The sequence below is a fragment of the Nanorana parkeri genome, unplaced genomic scaffold, assembly GCF_000935625.1.
Source record: "Nanorana parkeri isolate BGI_ZX_2015 unplaced genomic scaffold, ASM93562v1 scaffold3805, whole genome shotgun sequence".
Lineage (NCBI taxonomy): Eukaryota > Metazoa > Chordata > Amphibia > Anura > Dicroglossidae > Nanorana > Nanorana parkeri.
Genome location: NW_017310073.1, coordinates 5,964 through 21,052, shown reverse-complemented (window position 1 = coordinate 21,052; position 15,089 = coordinate 5,964). Strand labels below are relative to the sequence as shown.

The 15,089-nt window shown below is 48.0% G+C and overlaps 1 protein-coding gene across 1 annotated transcript in view; it reads left to right on the top strand.

Annotated features, from left to right (window-relative positions):
* PTPRO (protein tyrosine phosphatase, receptor type O) overlaps positions 1-15,089 on the top strand; it is a 31,239-nt gene that overhangs the window by 10,558 nt on the left and 5,592 nt on the right. The window contains exons 8-12 of the mRNA XM_018575340.1: positions 7,159-7,310; positions 7,591-7,711; positions 11,424-11,563; positions 14,087-14,219; positions 14,765-14,885. Coding sequence (XP_018430842.1) covers positions 7,159-7,310; positions 7,591-7,711; positions 11,424-11,563; positions 14,087-14,219; positions 14,765-14,885 — 667 coding nt within the window. The remainder of the gene's footprint in view (positions 1-7,158; positions 7,311-7,590; positions 7,712-11,423; positions 11,564-14,086; positions 14,220-14,764; positions 14,886-15,089) is intronic.

Below are 15,089 nucleotides of genomic sequence, written 5' to 3'. Positions count from 1 at the left end.
ATGGTGGAGGCTCATGGTGCTGGGAGACCCAATAATGGTGGAGGCTCATGGTGCTGGGAGACCCAATCATGGTGGAGGCTCATGGTGCTGGGAGACCCAATGATGGTGGAGGCTCATGGTGCTGGGAGACCCAATCATGGTGGAGGCTCATGGTGCTGGGAGACCCAATCATGGTGGAGGCTGACTTCTGTGTACACGGTAATTACCCGTCAGTCTTCATTGTACAGATGTCAGTACACATGAGCGCTCTGTTGGCATTGGGCTGACACATCCATGTCTGGGGTCTGCGGTTGGGTTGATTCTTTTTCCTATCGGAAGGTTGGGTGAAGATCTCGGAGGACATTGTTGTATCTCTCAGAATTTTCTCCTGTTCCCCTTTAAGCTCCGGATGGAAAATGGTTTGAGGAACTGACAGAAAAACCAAAGAATGTGACGGTGAGAACTCTGAACTCTACGTCCGCATTGGTGTCATGGACGTCCTCCATGGCCAGTGACGCTATTGTGTCCGTGTGCTCCCAGACGTGTCGGAAACAGAAGGAGAGTCAGAGGCAGGAAAAGTATTACTGTAAGGAGGTAACTATGGAATCCACGTTCTCCATGTTCTTTAGGTTCTTCCTGTTCTCCACGTTCTCCATGTTCTTTAGGTTCTTCCTGTTCTCCACGTTCTCCATGTTCTTTAGGTTCTTCCTGTTCTCCATGTTCTCCATGTTCTTCATGTTCTTTGTGTTCTCCATGTTCTTCATGTTCTCCGTGTTCTCCATGTTCTTTGTGTTCTCTGTGTTCTCCATGTTCTCCGTGTTCTTCATGTTCTTCATGTTCTCCTTGATCTTCATGTTCTCTATGTTCTCCATGTTCTTCATGTTCTCTATGTTCTCCATGTTCTTCGTGTTCTCCATGTTCTTCATGTTCTTCGAGTTCTTCATGTTCTCGTTGTTCCCCACGTTCTCCGGGTTCTCCATGTTCTCTGTGTTCTCCATGTTCTTTGTGTTCTCCATGTTCTCCGTGTTCTCTGTGTTCTCTATGTTCTCCGTGTTCTCCATGTTCTCCATGTTCTCCATGTTCTCCGTGTTCTTCGTGTTCTCCATGTTCTCTATGTTCTCCGTGTTCTCTATGTTCTACGTGTTCTCTATGTTCTACGTGTTCTCTATGTTCTCCATGTTCTTCATGTTCTCCATGTTCTTCGAGTTCTTTGTGTTCTCTATGTTCTCTATGTTCTCCGTGTTCTCCGTGTTCTTTATGTTCTTGGTGTTCTCTATGTTCTCCGTGTTCTTCATGTTCTCCGTGTTCTTCATGTTCTTCGTGTTCTCCATCTTCTTCGTGTTCTCCATGTTCTTCATGTTCTTCGAGTTCTTCATGTTCTCGTTGTTCCCCACGTTCTCCGTGTTCTCTATGTTCTCCGTGTTCTCCATGTTCTCCGTGTTCTTCGTGTTCTCCGTGTTCTCCATGTTCTCTGTGTTCTCCATGTTCTCCGTGTTCTCCATGTTCTTCGTGTTCTCCATGTTCTTCACGTTCTCCGTGTTCTCTATGTTCTCCGTGTTCTCCGTGTTCTCCGTGTTCTCCGTGTTCTCTATGTTCTAGTGTTCTCTATGTTCTACGTGTTCTCTATGTTCTCCATGTTCTTCATGTTCTCCATGTTCTTCGAGTTCTTTGTGTTCTCTATGTTCTCTATGTTCTCCATGATCTTCACTCTTCAGATGGCTGTAAGAGGCCGATGACTCTCGTGCTCTTCTATTCAGCATTCTGAGTTTTGTGCTAGAACTGGGAGGTTTCGGCACATATTTTGGTATATAAGGACGACAATAGACAAATTTAACAATCACAAGATGTCCCCTGCGAGGGGGGAGGGGGGAGGGTGGGGTATGCATGTGATCACCGCTTCCAACTCATGTCACATGTAAGGAGAAAGATATCACGTTTACAGCTCACACGCTTCTTTCCTTGACATGTTGTGAACACGCAGACGTTCTGTATTCAGCCTGTTTTGTGTTTTTAGGTCAATCTGACCGGCAATGTCATCACAAACATGGTGCCCGGAGCCCAGTACAGGGTGGTCGTCTACCTGCATAGAGCCCCGTTACTAGGCCCCCCGTCAGATCCGGTTCTCTTCTCTATTGGTGAGAAATCTTTTTACTTGTCAATTGTTCATCAGAAAACGATTTACTGAACATCGGCAGCAATGTGCGTTATACGCTGTACAGATGGGCGTGCCATGGGAGGACCATGGTGGCTCCGCCCTCAGTCCGGCTCTCTCTGTGTTCTGACAATATCAGCAACAATGTGACTTGTATCTAGAATTGGATTCTGCTACAATATATATCATAGAACTCATCTGCTTTCCAATCCACAGAACCAACCGGAATCAAGGACTTGGTGCTGTACCCTCTGGGACCGTCAGCCGTGGTGCTGAGCTGGAGCCGCCCGTATCACAGCGTCTTCCGGAAATATGTGGTGGAAATGTTTTATTTTAGCCCCGTTACCATGACATCGGAATGGACTCCATATTATGAAATTGCAGCAACTGTTTCCCTGACATCTACAGTGGTAACGTGTATTCCTTTCTTATCGCGTCGCAGACGTTCCACACATGCACAACCCATGCAGTCTGTGTATTCCATATTCATGAGCTCTGTACATGGGAAGGACACGTGATAGACATGTATGAGATGAACAGACACATCAGTGTTCCTGGACATGAAGAACGTGTTCATCATATAGAGATGATATTCATGTTTTGCAGAGATTGACCAATCTACTTCCTGCCTGGTACTATAACTTCCGAGTGACAATGGTGACGTGGGCGGAGCCAGAACGCAGCTGCTGTGATACTTCCACCATAAGCTTCATAACAGGCAAGTGTTTGAGATCTCCCAGACTCTGTCCTATATTATCTCCCATGCTGGTACCAATGATCCACCTCCGAGTCTCCCAAGATGGCACCTTGTATAGTCTCTCCAAGCTCTCCTCGCTGCGCACAATCCGATCCATGTTACCTGGCCATGATCAGACATATAGGTGGGGGAGACGCTGTGCTCATAGGGTGAGGGGCCAGGATGGTAAAATTAGGGTAACTACCAATTTTCTGTTTCTACGTGCTGCCCCATGTTAGCACACATGGGAATTAAGTAGCTAGAAGGAATAAAGAAGTGAGGGAAGAAGAATGGAAATCACAAGATATCGCTGCCAAATAAGAGGTCCAGACCAGACGCTCCGTATGATTACTGAGACCAACGTTCTGCTCCGTAATGACCTCTGGCGGGTCTCTCGCTGGCGACATTCATTGGAAGGGCGGAGAACCTAATAAACCTGGGAACAGGTTGGATTGTTTTAGGCTTATGCTGTCTGGCAGTCCCCTGGAAGGATACAAAGTCCACCAGAGAGTGTGAAGAGGCTGATTGTCCGTGAAGTGAAGACTGGGCCAAGATTGCTAATAACCATTCCATGGCGGGATGGAGCTTCGGGACAACCGTCCTCAAACTCCATGAAAGGTCTGAGTGTCACGTGATCCTGAGAGAGGATACAGAAGAGTTTTGTCTGAAGAGGTCTCCGATGTGATCTCCGGTCCTGGAATGAAAGTAGCGATGATCCAGTTCCCAGACCTGAGGAACCCGCTACAGGAAAGGTTTCATCACTCTATCAGACTTTCACTATCGGAGATATTCGGGAGCTGAGATCTTCTTTTTTGCTGCTGCTTGTCATGTACCGTACTTCACGGAGGTGCGGTGGATCTCAGCTGCAGTTCTAACCAGTAGGGTTTGAAAGTGCCGTGTCAGGCTAAAATCCCAGGCGGCACTCTCAATCACAAACGGAGAGTTTGGGATTTAGAAATCATTTACCGCAGAAAAAATAACAAGAGGCTAAGGTACACTATGTATGAGGAACATTGCTCCATATTCCTAATATCATCACAGGAGTGGTTATGCAAATGAGAGAGCGCTTGTTAACTAAACAGCCTTTAGATAAAGAGAACAAACTCAGCAATAGCAATCCAGTTATGCACTGATAGTGATAGAGCATAGGCAAAATATGGAGAAGATATGCAAAGGATCCACCAGGTGGCAGTGTAATGACTCCAAACAGAGTCACCAGTAAAGCTAATGCAAGTACTTGCGGTTGAGGGGAGTTAAACCTAGGGTTGCCACCCGTCCAGGATTCACCCGGACAGTCCGGGTTTTGAATGCTGTGTTCGGGTTTCATGGCAGCAGAAACCCGGACACAAGATGTCAGGCAGACGGGGGCAACCAAAATTAAGATAGGGGCTACTGGCCCCCCCACTAAAAATAGTCTCTACTGAGATTTTTACATATGAATGGGCGGCGCTATGTACATATGAACAAGCCGCGACTCATTCTCCCCCAAAAATGTCCGTGCGTCGCTGGAGTGTTCGGGTTTCACTTGAAGAACAGGTGGCAACCCTAGTTAAACCCCTTGGTTCTGCTGATCCTTAGGACTCCTGGGAATGCCTCCAAAGGTTGGTGGTGAGAGGTCCGGGTAATAGGCTGGTTGATGCTGAGTAGCTCCTGCGGTGTTGGGCCATGAACCCAATAGTGGAACGCCATCCATGGGTTCAGAGGCCTCTTATATACTGGAGCCTCGCGGCGTGACGTCACTTCCGCGTTCCACCCCGGAACGCATAGCAGTACGCGCCCAGGGGGAGGAGGCGCCCTGTTACGTCCACGGCCGATGCGTTCCACTCTGGAACGCAGCCGGCTCATGGAAACGATCCCGGGACCATTACACTGCTGTAGAATGATTGAAAACCTTTCGTTGCCATATGGGCCGCGGCAGTGATGGGAAAGAAGCCGAGAGGACATTGGAGAGCGGAGTCCTTCCCATGGCTGGTGATGAAGAGAAGGAGTTGTCTCCAGCTGGCTCTTCATCACGTTCTCCACCCAAAGCTGACAAGTCGCTGGAAGACAATTCTCTGTGTGAATCTTCTGCTCCCGCTAACACGTCACGCAGGAGGTAACGATACACGTGAGGAACATTCCGTGACACTAAGAAGAGCAAGACTGCAAAATGACCTCCAACCACAAGAGGAGACACTGAGGACATGAATGAGGCCGCACTGACGCTGATCTGGTCATGTGTTCAAAAACACACAACGCCAATTCCACCATCATGGAAACCAAGAGGAAGAAGGGAGAGAGGATGGAAGAAGGGAGAGAGGATGGAAGAAGGGAGAGAGGATGGAAGAAGGGAGAGAGGATGGAAGAAGGGAGAGAGGATGGAAGAAGGGAGAGAGGATGGAAGAAGGGAGAGAGGATGGAGGAAGGGAGGGAGAAGGGAAGAAGGGAGAGGGGGTGGAAGAAGGGAGGGGGGTGGTAGGAAGAAGAGAGAGGTAGGAAGAAGGGAGAGAGGTAGGAAGAAGGGAGAGAGGTAGAAAGAAGGGAGAGAGGTAGGAAGAAGGGAGAGAGGTAGGAAGAAGGGAGAGGGAGGAAGAAGGGAGAGAGGGAGGAAGAAGGGAGAGAGGATGGAAGAAGGGAGAGGTAGGAAGAAGGGAGAGGTAGGAAGAAGGGAGAGGATGGAAGAAGGGAGAGGTAGGAAGAAGGGAGAGAGAGAACATTCTGGGCAGCAAGAAAAGAATATGAAAACTCAAACAAACAATTGTTATTTCTGGTAAGGAGTGCGCACAGAACCCGCGGGGCCACATGTTTTGGGCGGAGTTGCAAACGAATGTCGCGGAGAAGGCCGATGCATGAAATCTGTTTCTCTCTCCGATGATTATAACGCACGGAAGGAATCTCTGCGGCTGACACAAATCCGGATACAAAACAGACGAAACAACTTCATGTGAATAAGTCTCCAGAATCAGACATTTTACACCCACGAGTCCTCAGAGAGCTTAGCTCCGTTATACGCCGACTCTAGTATTCAGACAGAGGTCAGGATTTCTATCGGGTGACTACAGACCAGACAGTCGAGCATGGGAGCATTATAGAGAAGGATAAGGGACTATATGCCTGTGACGATGGGATCAGAAGTAACAATCAGCTGGATTTAGGAAGGATCATTGGTAGGGCTGACCATCCTGTCATGGCTCTATGGGGGAGGGAGAGGAACTTAGAGGAAGACCAAATAATGAAGGGAAATAAATTCAGTGCAAGAAGCGTCATTGTTACAGGAAGACCCACATAAAATGGGGGAGGGGGAGGGGCAGATGAGGTCATGACCTACAGTGCTGAAAAAATTAATTCAACCGACTTATTAGGATTCACTCCGCTAGAAAATTTGAGGATTCTTGTAGATCCCAAACTCAGCAATAAGATGATACTCCAGAATTCTTCCCCTTTATATAACACGTCGGTGTGACCTCGTCCCAAATATTCGGCTCAGTTTTAGTCACCGATCCTCAGGAAGGATGAAGAGCAACAAAATGATGGAGGAGGTTGGAGGACCCCAGCTATGAGGAACAATTCCGGAGATGACATGTATGTACTCTGGAGGCCGGGGGGGGAGGGGGTATAATCACAATGAATATTATATTAGAAGTGATCATATAGACTGCAATACACTGAGAGAGGATTCTCTACTGTGAGAGGAGTAACAATGTGGAATCTCCTTCCCCAAGTCCTGGTATTGGCTGAGAGCGTAGGGACACGTCTTCCACAGCGGGAATTCTAAAGCTGTCCAGACGTTGGTTGAATTTTGTCTGACTCCAATGCAATGTGTCCCGTATGTGGCCCCCTCGGGACCCCTCATTTCATCATCTGCACTCACTGCTGCTTTATTCTGAAAGGGACCCCCTGCTGTCAGGGTACAATGGACCGGAGGGGGGAGGGGGGATTCCCCAATCCATGGTGTTAGTATAGGGTTAGGGAACAGAACGGCTCCGACATGGGGCATCCAGGAGATCTCAGCACAGAGAACAGAATGTGGAAGGTGAAGAAGGCTTATGAAGGTCTATCTGGGGCAGGGGTAGCCGACCTCCGGCCCTCCAGCTGTGGGGGTGAAACTACAAATCCCATGATGCATCTCTCCTCGGGAGTCATGTCTGTGGCTGTGAGAATCCTGCAATGTCTCATGGGATTTGTAGTTCCACCCACACAGCCGGAGGTCCGGAGGTTTGCTACCCCTGATCTGGGGGGTCTGAGGGGTGGATCTTGAGGACGATCCTCTTCCTATTGATGTCTAATCATCTTTTCTCTGGTTATCCGGCAGCTCCTGTGGCCCCCCGCATCACCCAGGTGGACTATGTGAAGAATCTGCTGTATATCACCTGGCGGTACGGAGATAAAACTTTGGATCTTTCACATTCCAGAATGTTGCACTGGCAGGTGACGGCAGAAGGGAAGAAAAGGATAAAGAAGAGTGTAAGTTTATTGCGGAGTCCTTGGATGGTCCTCCAGGCCCCGCCCCCCTTTCTATGGATAGAATACAGCATGCGGTATCCAGAGTCCCTGGAGGGGTCCTTCATGTCCTCCTGCAGCCTCATGACCAATCACAATCCATCTCTCGGTCATGTGACCTCACCAACTTAGAACCTGGTTGCTACAGGCGAGCACACTTTGCACTGAAGTAAAAACATGGAAAGTTTTCTGTTCTGCAGAGCTGACAATCTAATATGGAGCAATCATTGATTGGTCTTGTCAGGTTTCCCGGAATATGATGACAGCTATGATGGCTTTACCCGCCGGAGACGTCTACAATATCACCGTCACCGCCTTCACCGAGAGGAGCAGCAACTCATCTCTGCCATATCTGGTGAAACTCGGTAGGAACACACACACTGATAGTGATGGTGATGATGGTGGTGATGATAGTGATGGTGATGATGGTGGTGATGATGATGGTGGTGATGATGATGATGATGGTGGTGATGATAGTGATGGTGATGATGGTGGTGGTGATGATGATGATGATGGTGGTGGTGATGTTGATGATGGTGGTGATGGTGATGATGATGGTGGTGATGATGGTGATGATAGTGATGGTGATGATGGTGATGATGATGATGATGGTGATGATGATGGTGGTGATGATGATGGTGGTGATGATAGTGATGGTGATGATGGTGGTGGTGATGATGATGGTGGTGGTGATGATGATGGTGATGGTGATGATGATGGTGGTGATGATGGTGATGGTGATGGTGATGATAGTGATAGTGATGATGATGGTGATGATGATGATGATGATGATGGTGATGATGATGGTGGTGATGATGGTGGTGATGATGGTGATGGTGGTGATGATAGTGATGGTGATGATGATGGTGGTGGTGATGGTGATGATGATGGTGGTGATGATGATGATGATGGTGGTGGTGATGGTGGTGGTGGTGATGGTGGTGGTGATGATGATGATGATGATGGTGATGATAGTGATGGTGATGATGGTGATGATGATGATGGTGGTGATGATAGTGATGGTGATGATGGTGATGATGATGATGGTGGTGATGATAGTGATGGTGATGATAGTGATGGTGATGATGGTGATGATGGTGATGATGGTGGTGATAGTGATGGTGATGATGTTGGTGATGATGATGATGATGGTGATGATAGTGATGGTGATGATGGTGGTGATGATAGTGATGGTGATGATAGTGGTGATGATGGTGATGATGATGATGATGGTGGTGATGATGGTGGTGATGATAGTGATGGTGATGATGGTGATGGTGATGATGGTGGTGATGATGGTGATGATGATGATGATGGTGGTGATGATGGTGGTGATGATAGTGATGGTGATGATGGTGATGATGATGATGGTGGTGATGATGGTGATGATGGTGGTGATGATAGTGATGGTGATGATGGTGGTGATGATGATGATGATGGTGATGATGATGATGGTGGTGGTGATGATGATGATGATGGTGGTGATGATGGTGGTGATGATAGTGATGGTGATGATGATAGTGATGGTGATGATAGTGATGGTGATGATGGTGGTGATGATAGTGATGGTGATGATGATGATGGTGATGATAGGGATGGTGGTGATGGTGGTGATGATGATGATGGTGATGATGGTGGTGATGGTGGTGATGATAGTGATGGTGATGATGATAGTGATGGTGGTGATGATTGTGATTATCATCTTTTCTCTGGTTATCCGGCAGCTCCTGTGGCCCCCCGCATCACCCAGGTGGACTATGTGAAGAATCTGCTGTATATCACCTGGCGGTACGGAGATAAAACTTTGGATCTTTCACATTCCAGAATGTTGCACTGGCAGGTGACGGCAGAAGGGAAGAAAAGGATAAAGAAGAGTGTAAGTTTATTGCGGAGTCCTTGGATGGTCCTCCAGGCCCCGCCCCCCTTTCTATGGATAGAATACAGCATGCGGTATCCAGAGTCCCTGGAGGGGTCCTTCATGTCCTCCTGCAGCCTCATGACCAATCACAATCCATCTCTCGGTCATGTGACCTCACCAACTTAGAACCTGGTTGCTACAGGCGAGCACACTTTGCACTGAAGTAAAAACATGGAAAGTTTTCTGTTCTGCAGAGCTGACAATCTAATATGGAGCAATCATTGATTGGTCTTGTCAGGTTTCCCGGAATATGATGACAGCTATGATGGCTTTACCCGCCGGAGACGTCTACAATATCACCGTCACCGCCTTCACCGAGAGGAGCAGCAACTCATCTCTGCCATATCTGGTGAAACTCGGTAGGAACACACACACTGATAGTGATGGTGATGATGGTGGTGATGATAGTGATGATGATAGTGATGGTGATGATGGTGGTGATGATAGTGATGGTGATGATGGTGGTGATGATGATGGTGGTGATGATGATGATGATGGTGGTGGTGATGGTGGTGGTGGTGATGGTGGTGGTGATGATGATGATGATGATGGTGATGATAGTGATGGTGATGATGGTGGTGATGATGATGATGATGATGGCGATGATGATGGTGGTGATGATGGTGGTGATGATGGTGGTGATGATAGTGATGGTGATGATAGTGGTGATGATGATGATGATGATGGTGATAATAGTGATGGTGATGATGATAGTGGTGATGATGGTGGTGATGATAGTGATGGTGATGATGATGGTGATGATGATGATGATGATGATGGTGATGATGATGGTGGTGATGATGGTGGTGATGATGGTGATGGTGGTGATGATAGTGATGGTGATGATGATGGTGGTGGTGATGGTGATGATGATGGTGGTGATGATGATGATGATGGTGGTGGTGATGGTGGTGGTGGTGATGGTGGTGGTGATGATGATGATGATGATGGTGATGATAGTGATGGTGATGATGGTGATGATGATGATGGTGGTGATGATAGTGATGGTGATGATGGTGATGATGATGATGGTGGTGATGATAGTGATGGTGATGATAGTGATGGTGATGATGGTGATGATGGTGATGATGGTGGTGATAGTGATGGTGATGATGTTGGTGATGATGATGATGATGGTGATGATAGTGATGGTGATGATGGTGGTGATGATAGTGATGGTGATGATAGTGGTGATGATGGTGATGATGATGATGATGGTGATGATGGTGATGATGATGGTGGTGGTGATGATGATGATGATGGTGGTGGTGATGATGATGATGGTGGTGATGGTGATGATGATGGTGGTGATGATGGTGATGATAGTGATGGTGATGATGGTGATGATGATGATGATGGTGATAATGATGGTGGTGATGATGATGGTGGTGATGATAGTGATGGTGATGATGGTGGTGGTGATGATGATGGTGGTGGTGATGATGATGGTGATGGTGATGATGATGGTGGTGATGATGGTGATGGTGATGGTGATGATAGTGATAGTGATGATGATGGTGATGATGATGATGATGATGATGGTGATGATGATGGTGGTGATGATGGTGGTGATGATGGTGATGGTGGTGATGATAGTGATGGTGATGATGATGGTGGTGGTGATGGTGATGATGATGGTGGTGATGATGATGATGATGGTGGTGGTGATGGTGGTGGTGGTGATGGTGGTGGTGATGATGATGATGATGATGGTGATGATAGTGATGGTGATGATGGTGATGATGATGATGGTGGTGATGATAGTGATGGTGATGATAGTGATGGTGATGATGGTGATGATGGTGATGATGGTGGTGATAGTGATGGTGATGATGTTGGTGATGATGATGATGATGGTGATGATAGTGATGGTGATGATGGTGGTGATGATAGTGATGGTGATGATAGTGGTGATGATGGTGATGATGATGAGGATGGTGGTGATGATGGTGGTGATGATAGTGATGGTGATGATGGTGGTGATGATGGTGATGATGGTGGTGATGATGGTGATGATGATGGTGATGATGATGGTGATGATGGTGGTGATGATGGTGATGATGATGGTGATGAGGACGACCTGTGAACTGGTTTATGACGTCTTTTGATGTTCTTTGTTTGATAGATTTTGTTCTCAGAGTAACGTTTTATTTGCACAGATCCGGCTCCTCCCAAGTCTCTGTTCGCGGTGAATAAGACGCAGACGTCGCTCACTCTGCTGTGGGTGGAAGAAGGATTTTCGGATTATTTCGAGGTGTTCTGCCGTTGCTCTGACTTGGTGCTCAGTGAATACGACAAGGTGACACAATGACAAGGAACCAGAGATTCTCATTATCAGACAACTGTGGAGTTTCGGAGTCCACACACGTGAAATGACTGCCCACCAATCAGGAGGGATTGGATTGGGCAATGATTTCATATCTGTGTGTACCAGGAAATAGGAACTGGCCGTACTGGTCCCTCCCATCCCCATGTGCCTCATAATGAATGCTTGGAGGACCCCAACTCTCACATTTATGGCCGTTGGGATGTCGGCCCTTCCTGTCTAGTTTCCATGGCAATCATAAGATATCAGTGGATCGGGTGTAGATCTGATTGTTGAAGGGATCCATTGGGCTTGATGAGCTGGTGAAGTCGGGAGTTGCAGAGTTCGGGATAAGCTCATCCTAGAGTTGTTACTAAGCTTAACCCAGATCAACACCCCGAAGACTCGTGATTGGCTCTTTTAATTTGAAAATGGAAATATTTATGACATCCAGTAATAATAGTCACCGGTTGGGGGTCCCGTATACTGAGGGCTCAGGCTGAGGCCTATTTATGGTGTTACGTTTGGGTTGGTTATTCCCTATTAATATTGTTACCATCGAGCTTATCTCAATCCCATTGTTCTATTGTTAGGGCTGTCTCATGGTTGTTGTAGTCCTATGGTTGGATTACGTCATTGGGTAATTGTAAAGGTTAGGGGTTATCCCACGATGATATTCCTAGAATTGGGGTGATCTCACGGTTGTAGCTCGGGTTGGCATCATCCCACATTTATAGTGTTAGATTTGGAGTGATCTCCTGGCTATATCTGTAGGATTTGGGGTTGTATTCTTGGGGTATGGGGCATCCCATGGTTGTATTCTTGGGGTTGAGGACATTCCATGGTTGTATTCTTGGGGTATGGGGCATCCCATGGTTGTATTCTCGGGGTAGGGGGCATTCCATGGTTGTATTCTTGGGGTTGGGGACATCCCATGGTTGTATTCTTGGGGTATGGGGCATCCCATGGTTGTATTCTTGGGGTTGGGGACATCCCATGGTTGTATTCTTGGGGTTGGGGACATCCCATGGTTGTATTCTTGGGGTTGGGGACATCCCATGGTTGTATTCTTGGGGTTGGGGACATCCCATGGTTGTATTCTTGGGGTTGGGGACATCCCATGGTTGTATTCTTGGGGTTGGGGACATCCCATGGTTGTATTCTTGGGGTTGGGGACATCCCATGGTTGTATTCTTGGGGTTGGGGACATCCCATGGTTGTATTCTTGGGGTTGGGGACATCCCATGGTTGTATTCTTGGGGTTGGGGACATCCCATGGTTGTATTCTTGGGGTTGGGGACATCCCATGGTTGTATTCTTGGGGTTGGGGACATCCCATGGTTGTATTCTTGGGGTTGGGGACATCCCATGGTTGTATTCTTGGGGTTGGGGACATCCCATGGTTGTATTCTTGGGGTTGGGGACATCCCATGGTTGTATTCTTGGGGTTGGGGACATCCCATGGTTGTATTCTTGGGGTTGGGGACATCCCATGGTTGTATTCTTGGGGTTGGGGACATCCCATGGTTGTATTCTTGGGGTTGGGGACATCCCATGGTTGTATTCTTGGGGTTGGGGACATCCCATGGTTGTATTCTTGGGGTTGGGGACATCCCATGGTTGTATTCTTGGGGTTGGGGACATCCCATGGTTGTATTCTTGGGGTTGGGGACATCCCATGGTTGTATTCTTGGGGTTGGGGACATCCCATGGTTGTATTCTTGGGGTTGGGGACATCCCATGGTTGTATTCTTGGGGTTGGGGACATCCCATGGTTGTATTCTTGGGGTTGGGGACATCCCATGGTTGTATTCTTGGGGTTGGGGACATCCCATGGTTGTATTCTTGGGGTTGGGGACATCCCATGGTTGTATTCTTGGGGTTGGGGACATCCCATGGTTGTATTCTTGGGGTTGGGGACATCCCATGGTTGTATTCTTGGGGTTGGGGACATCCCATGGTTGTATTCTTGGGGTTGGGGACATCCCATGGTTGTATTCTTGGGGTTGGGGACATCCCATGGTTGTATTCTTGGGGTTGGGGACATCCCATGGTTGTATTCTTGGGGTTGGGGACATCCCATGGTTGTATTCTTGGGGTTGGGGACATCCCATGGTTGTATTCTTGGGGTTGGGGACATCCCATGGTTGTATTCTTGGGGTTGGGGACATCCCATGGTTGTATTCTTGGGGTTGGGGACATCCCATGGTTGTATTCTTGGGGTTGGGGACATCCCATGGTTGTATTCTTGGGGTTGGGGACATCCCATGGTTGTATTCTTGGGGTATGGGGCATTCCATGGTTGTATTCTTGGGGTTGGGGACATCCCATGGTTGTATTCTTGGGGTATGGGGCATCCCATGATTGTATTCTTGGGGTTGGGGTTATTCCGTGGTGGTAAAGTGTCTGGTCCTATGAGAGGGAACATTTTGCCCACAATCCTCCATTTGTATTGCACGCTATGAAGTGTCCCCGTCACATGGTATGAGCGTCCTTCTCTCTCTGTTGTCTTGGCAGGATGCGGTGATCGTTGTCTCTCATGTGGTGACAATATCCAATCTACATCCCGGCACATCGTATAATTGCAGCATCACCAGTGTCAGCCACCACAGTGCCAGCGTGCCCACCTTCATCACCGTCTCTACACTGGGTAACCATGAGAAACGTCATTCATTATATTTCTCTGTGTTTTCTATGTCATTATTCAACCGTTTCATACAGCAGAGGGGGAGGGGCGGGGGCGGGGCAATGAAGGGTTGCTGCGGAATGGTGGCACGGTCCCTGACATTGGTGGCCCTGCTCTGATTGGCTCATATGAGACGTATTGGTTTTATTGAGATTGAATGTTTTCTTCTTCATTCTGCCGCAATATCTGTCATTCCCTGGTGATAGTCCATATCTGTCATTCCCTGGTGATAGTCCATGTCTGTCATTCCCTGGTGATAGTCCATGTCTGTCATTCCCTGGTGATAGTCCATGTCTGTCATTCCCTGGTGATGGTCCATATCTGTCATTCCCTGGTGATGGTCCATATCTGTCATTCCCTGGTGATGGTCCATATCTGTCATTCCCTGGTGATAGTCCAGTTGCATTGGCCTGTGGAGGAGGGAGCAGATCGTGGAGATCCGAGGTCGCGTTCTGGTTTAGTAGAATCTTCTCTGGACTTTGTGGTAAAATCTTCCTTCTGCCTTCTAGTTGCCGAGATGAACCCGAATGTTGTGGTGATTTCGTTGCTGTCCGTGCTGAGCATTCTCCTGATCGGACTCTTGTTGGTCACTTTGCTGGTCCTAAGACGAAAGCACCTCCAGATGACACGGTAAAGGTTTTGGCGTATGTGGTGGGTGTGGTGATGGGGAGCAGAATGTTCTCTGTGGGCTGGTTGTAGAAGGAGTTTGGATCCCGGAGGAGAAGGAGATGAATGATCGGGGGGTCGGGTGGAAGGAGATGAATGATCGGGGGGTCGGGTGGAAGGAGATGAATGATCGGAGGGTCGGGTGGAAGGAGATGAATGATCGGGGGG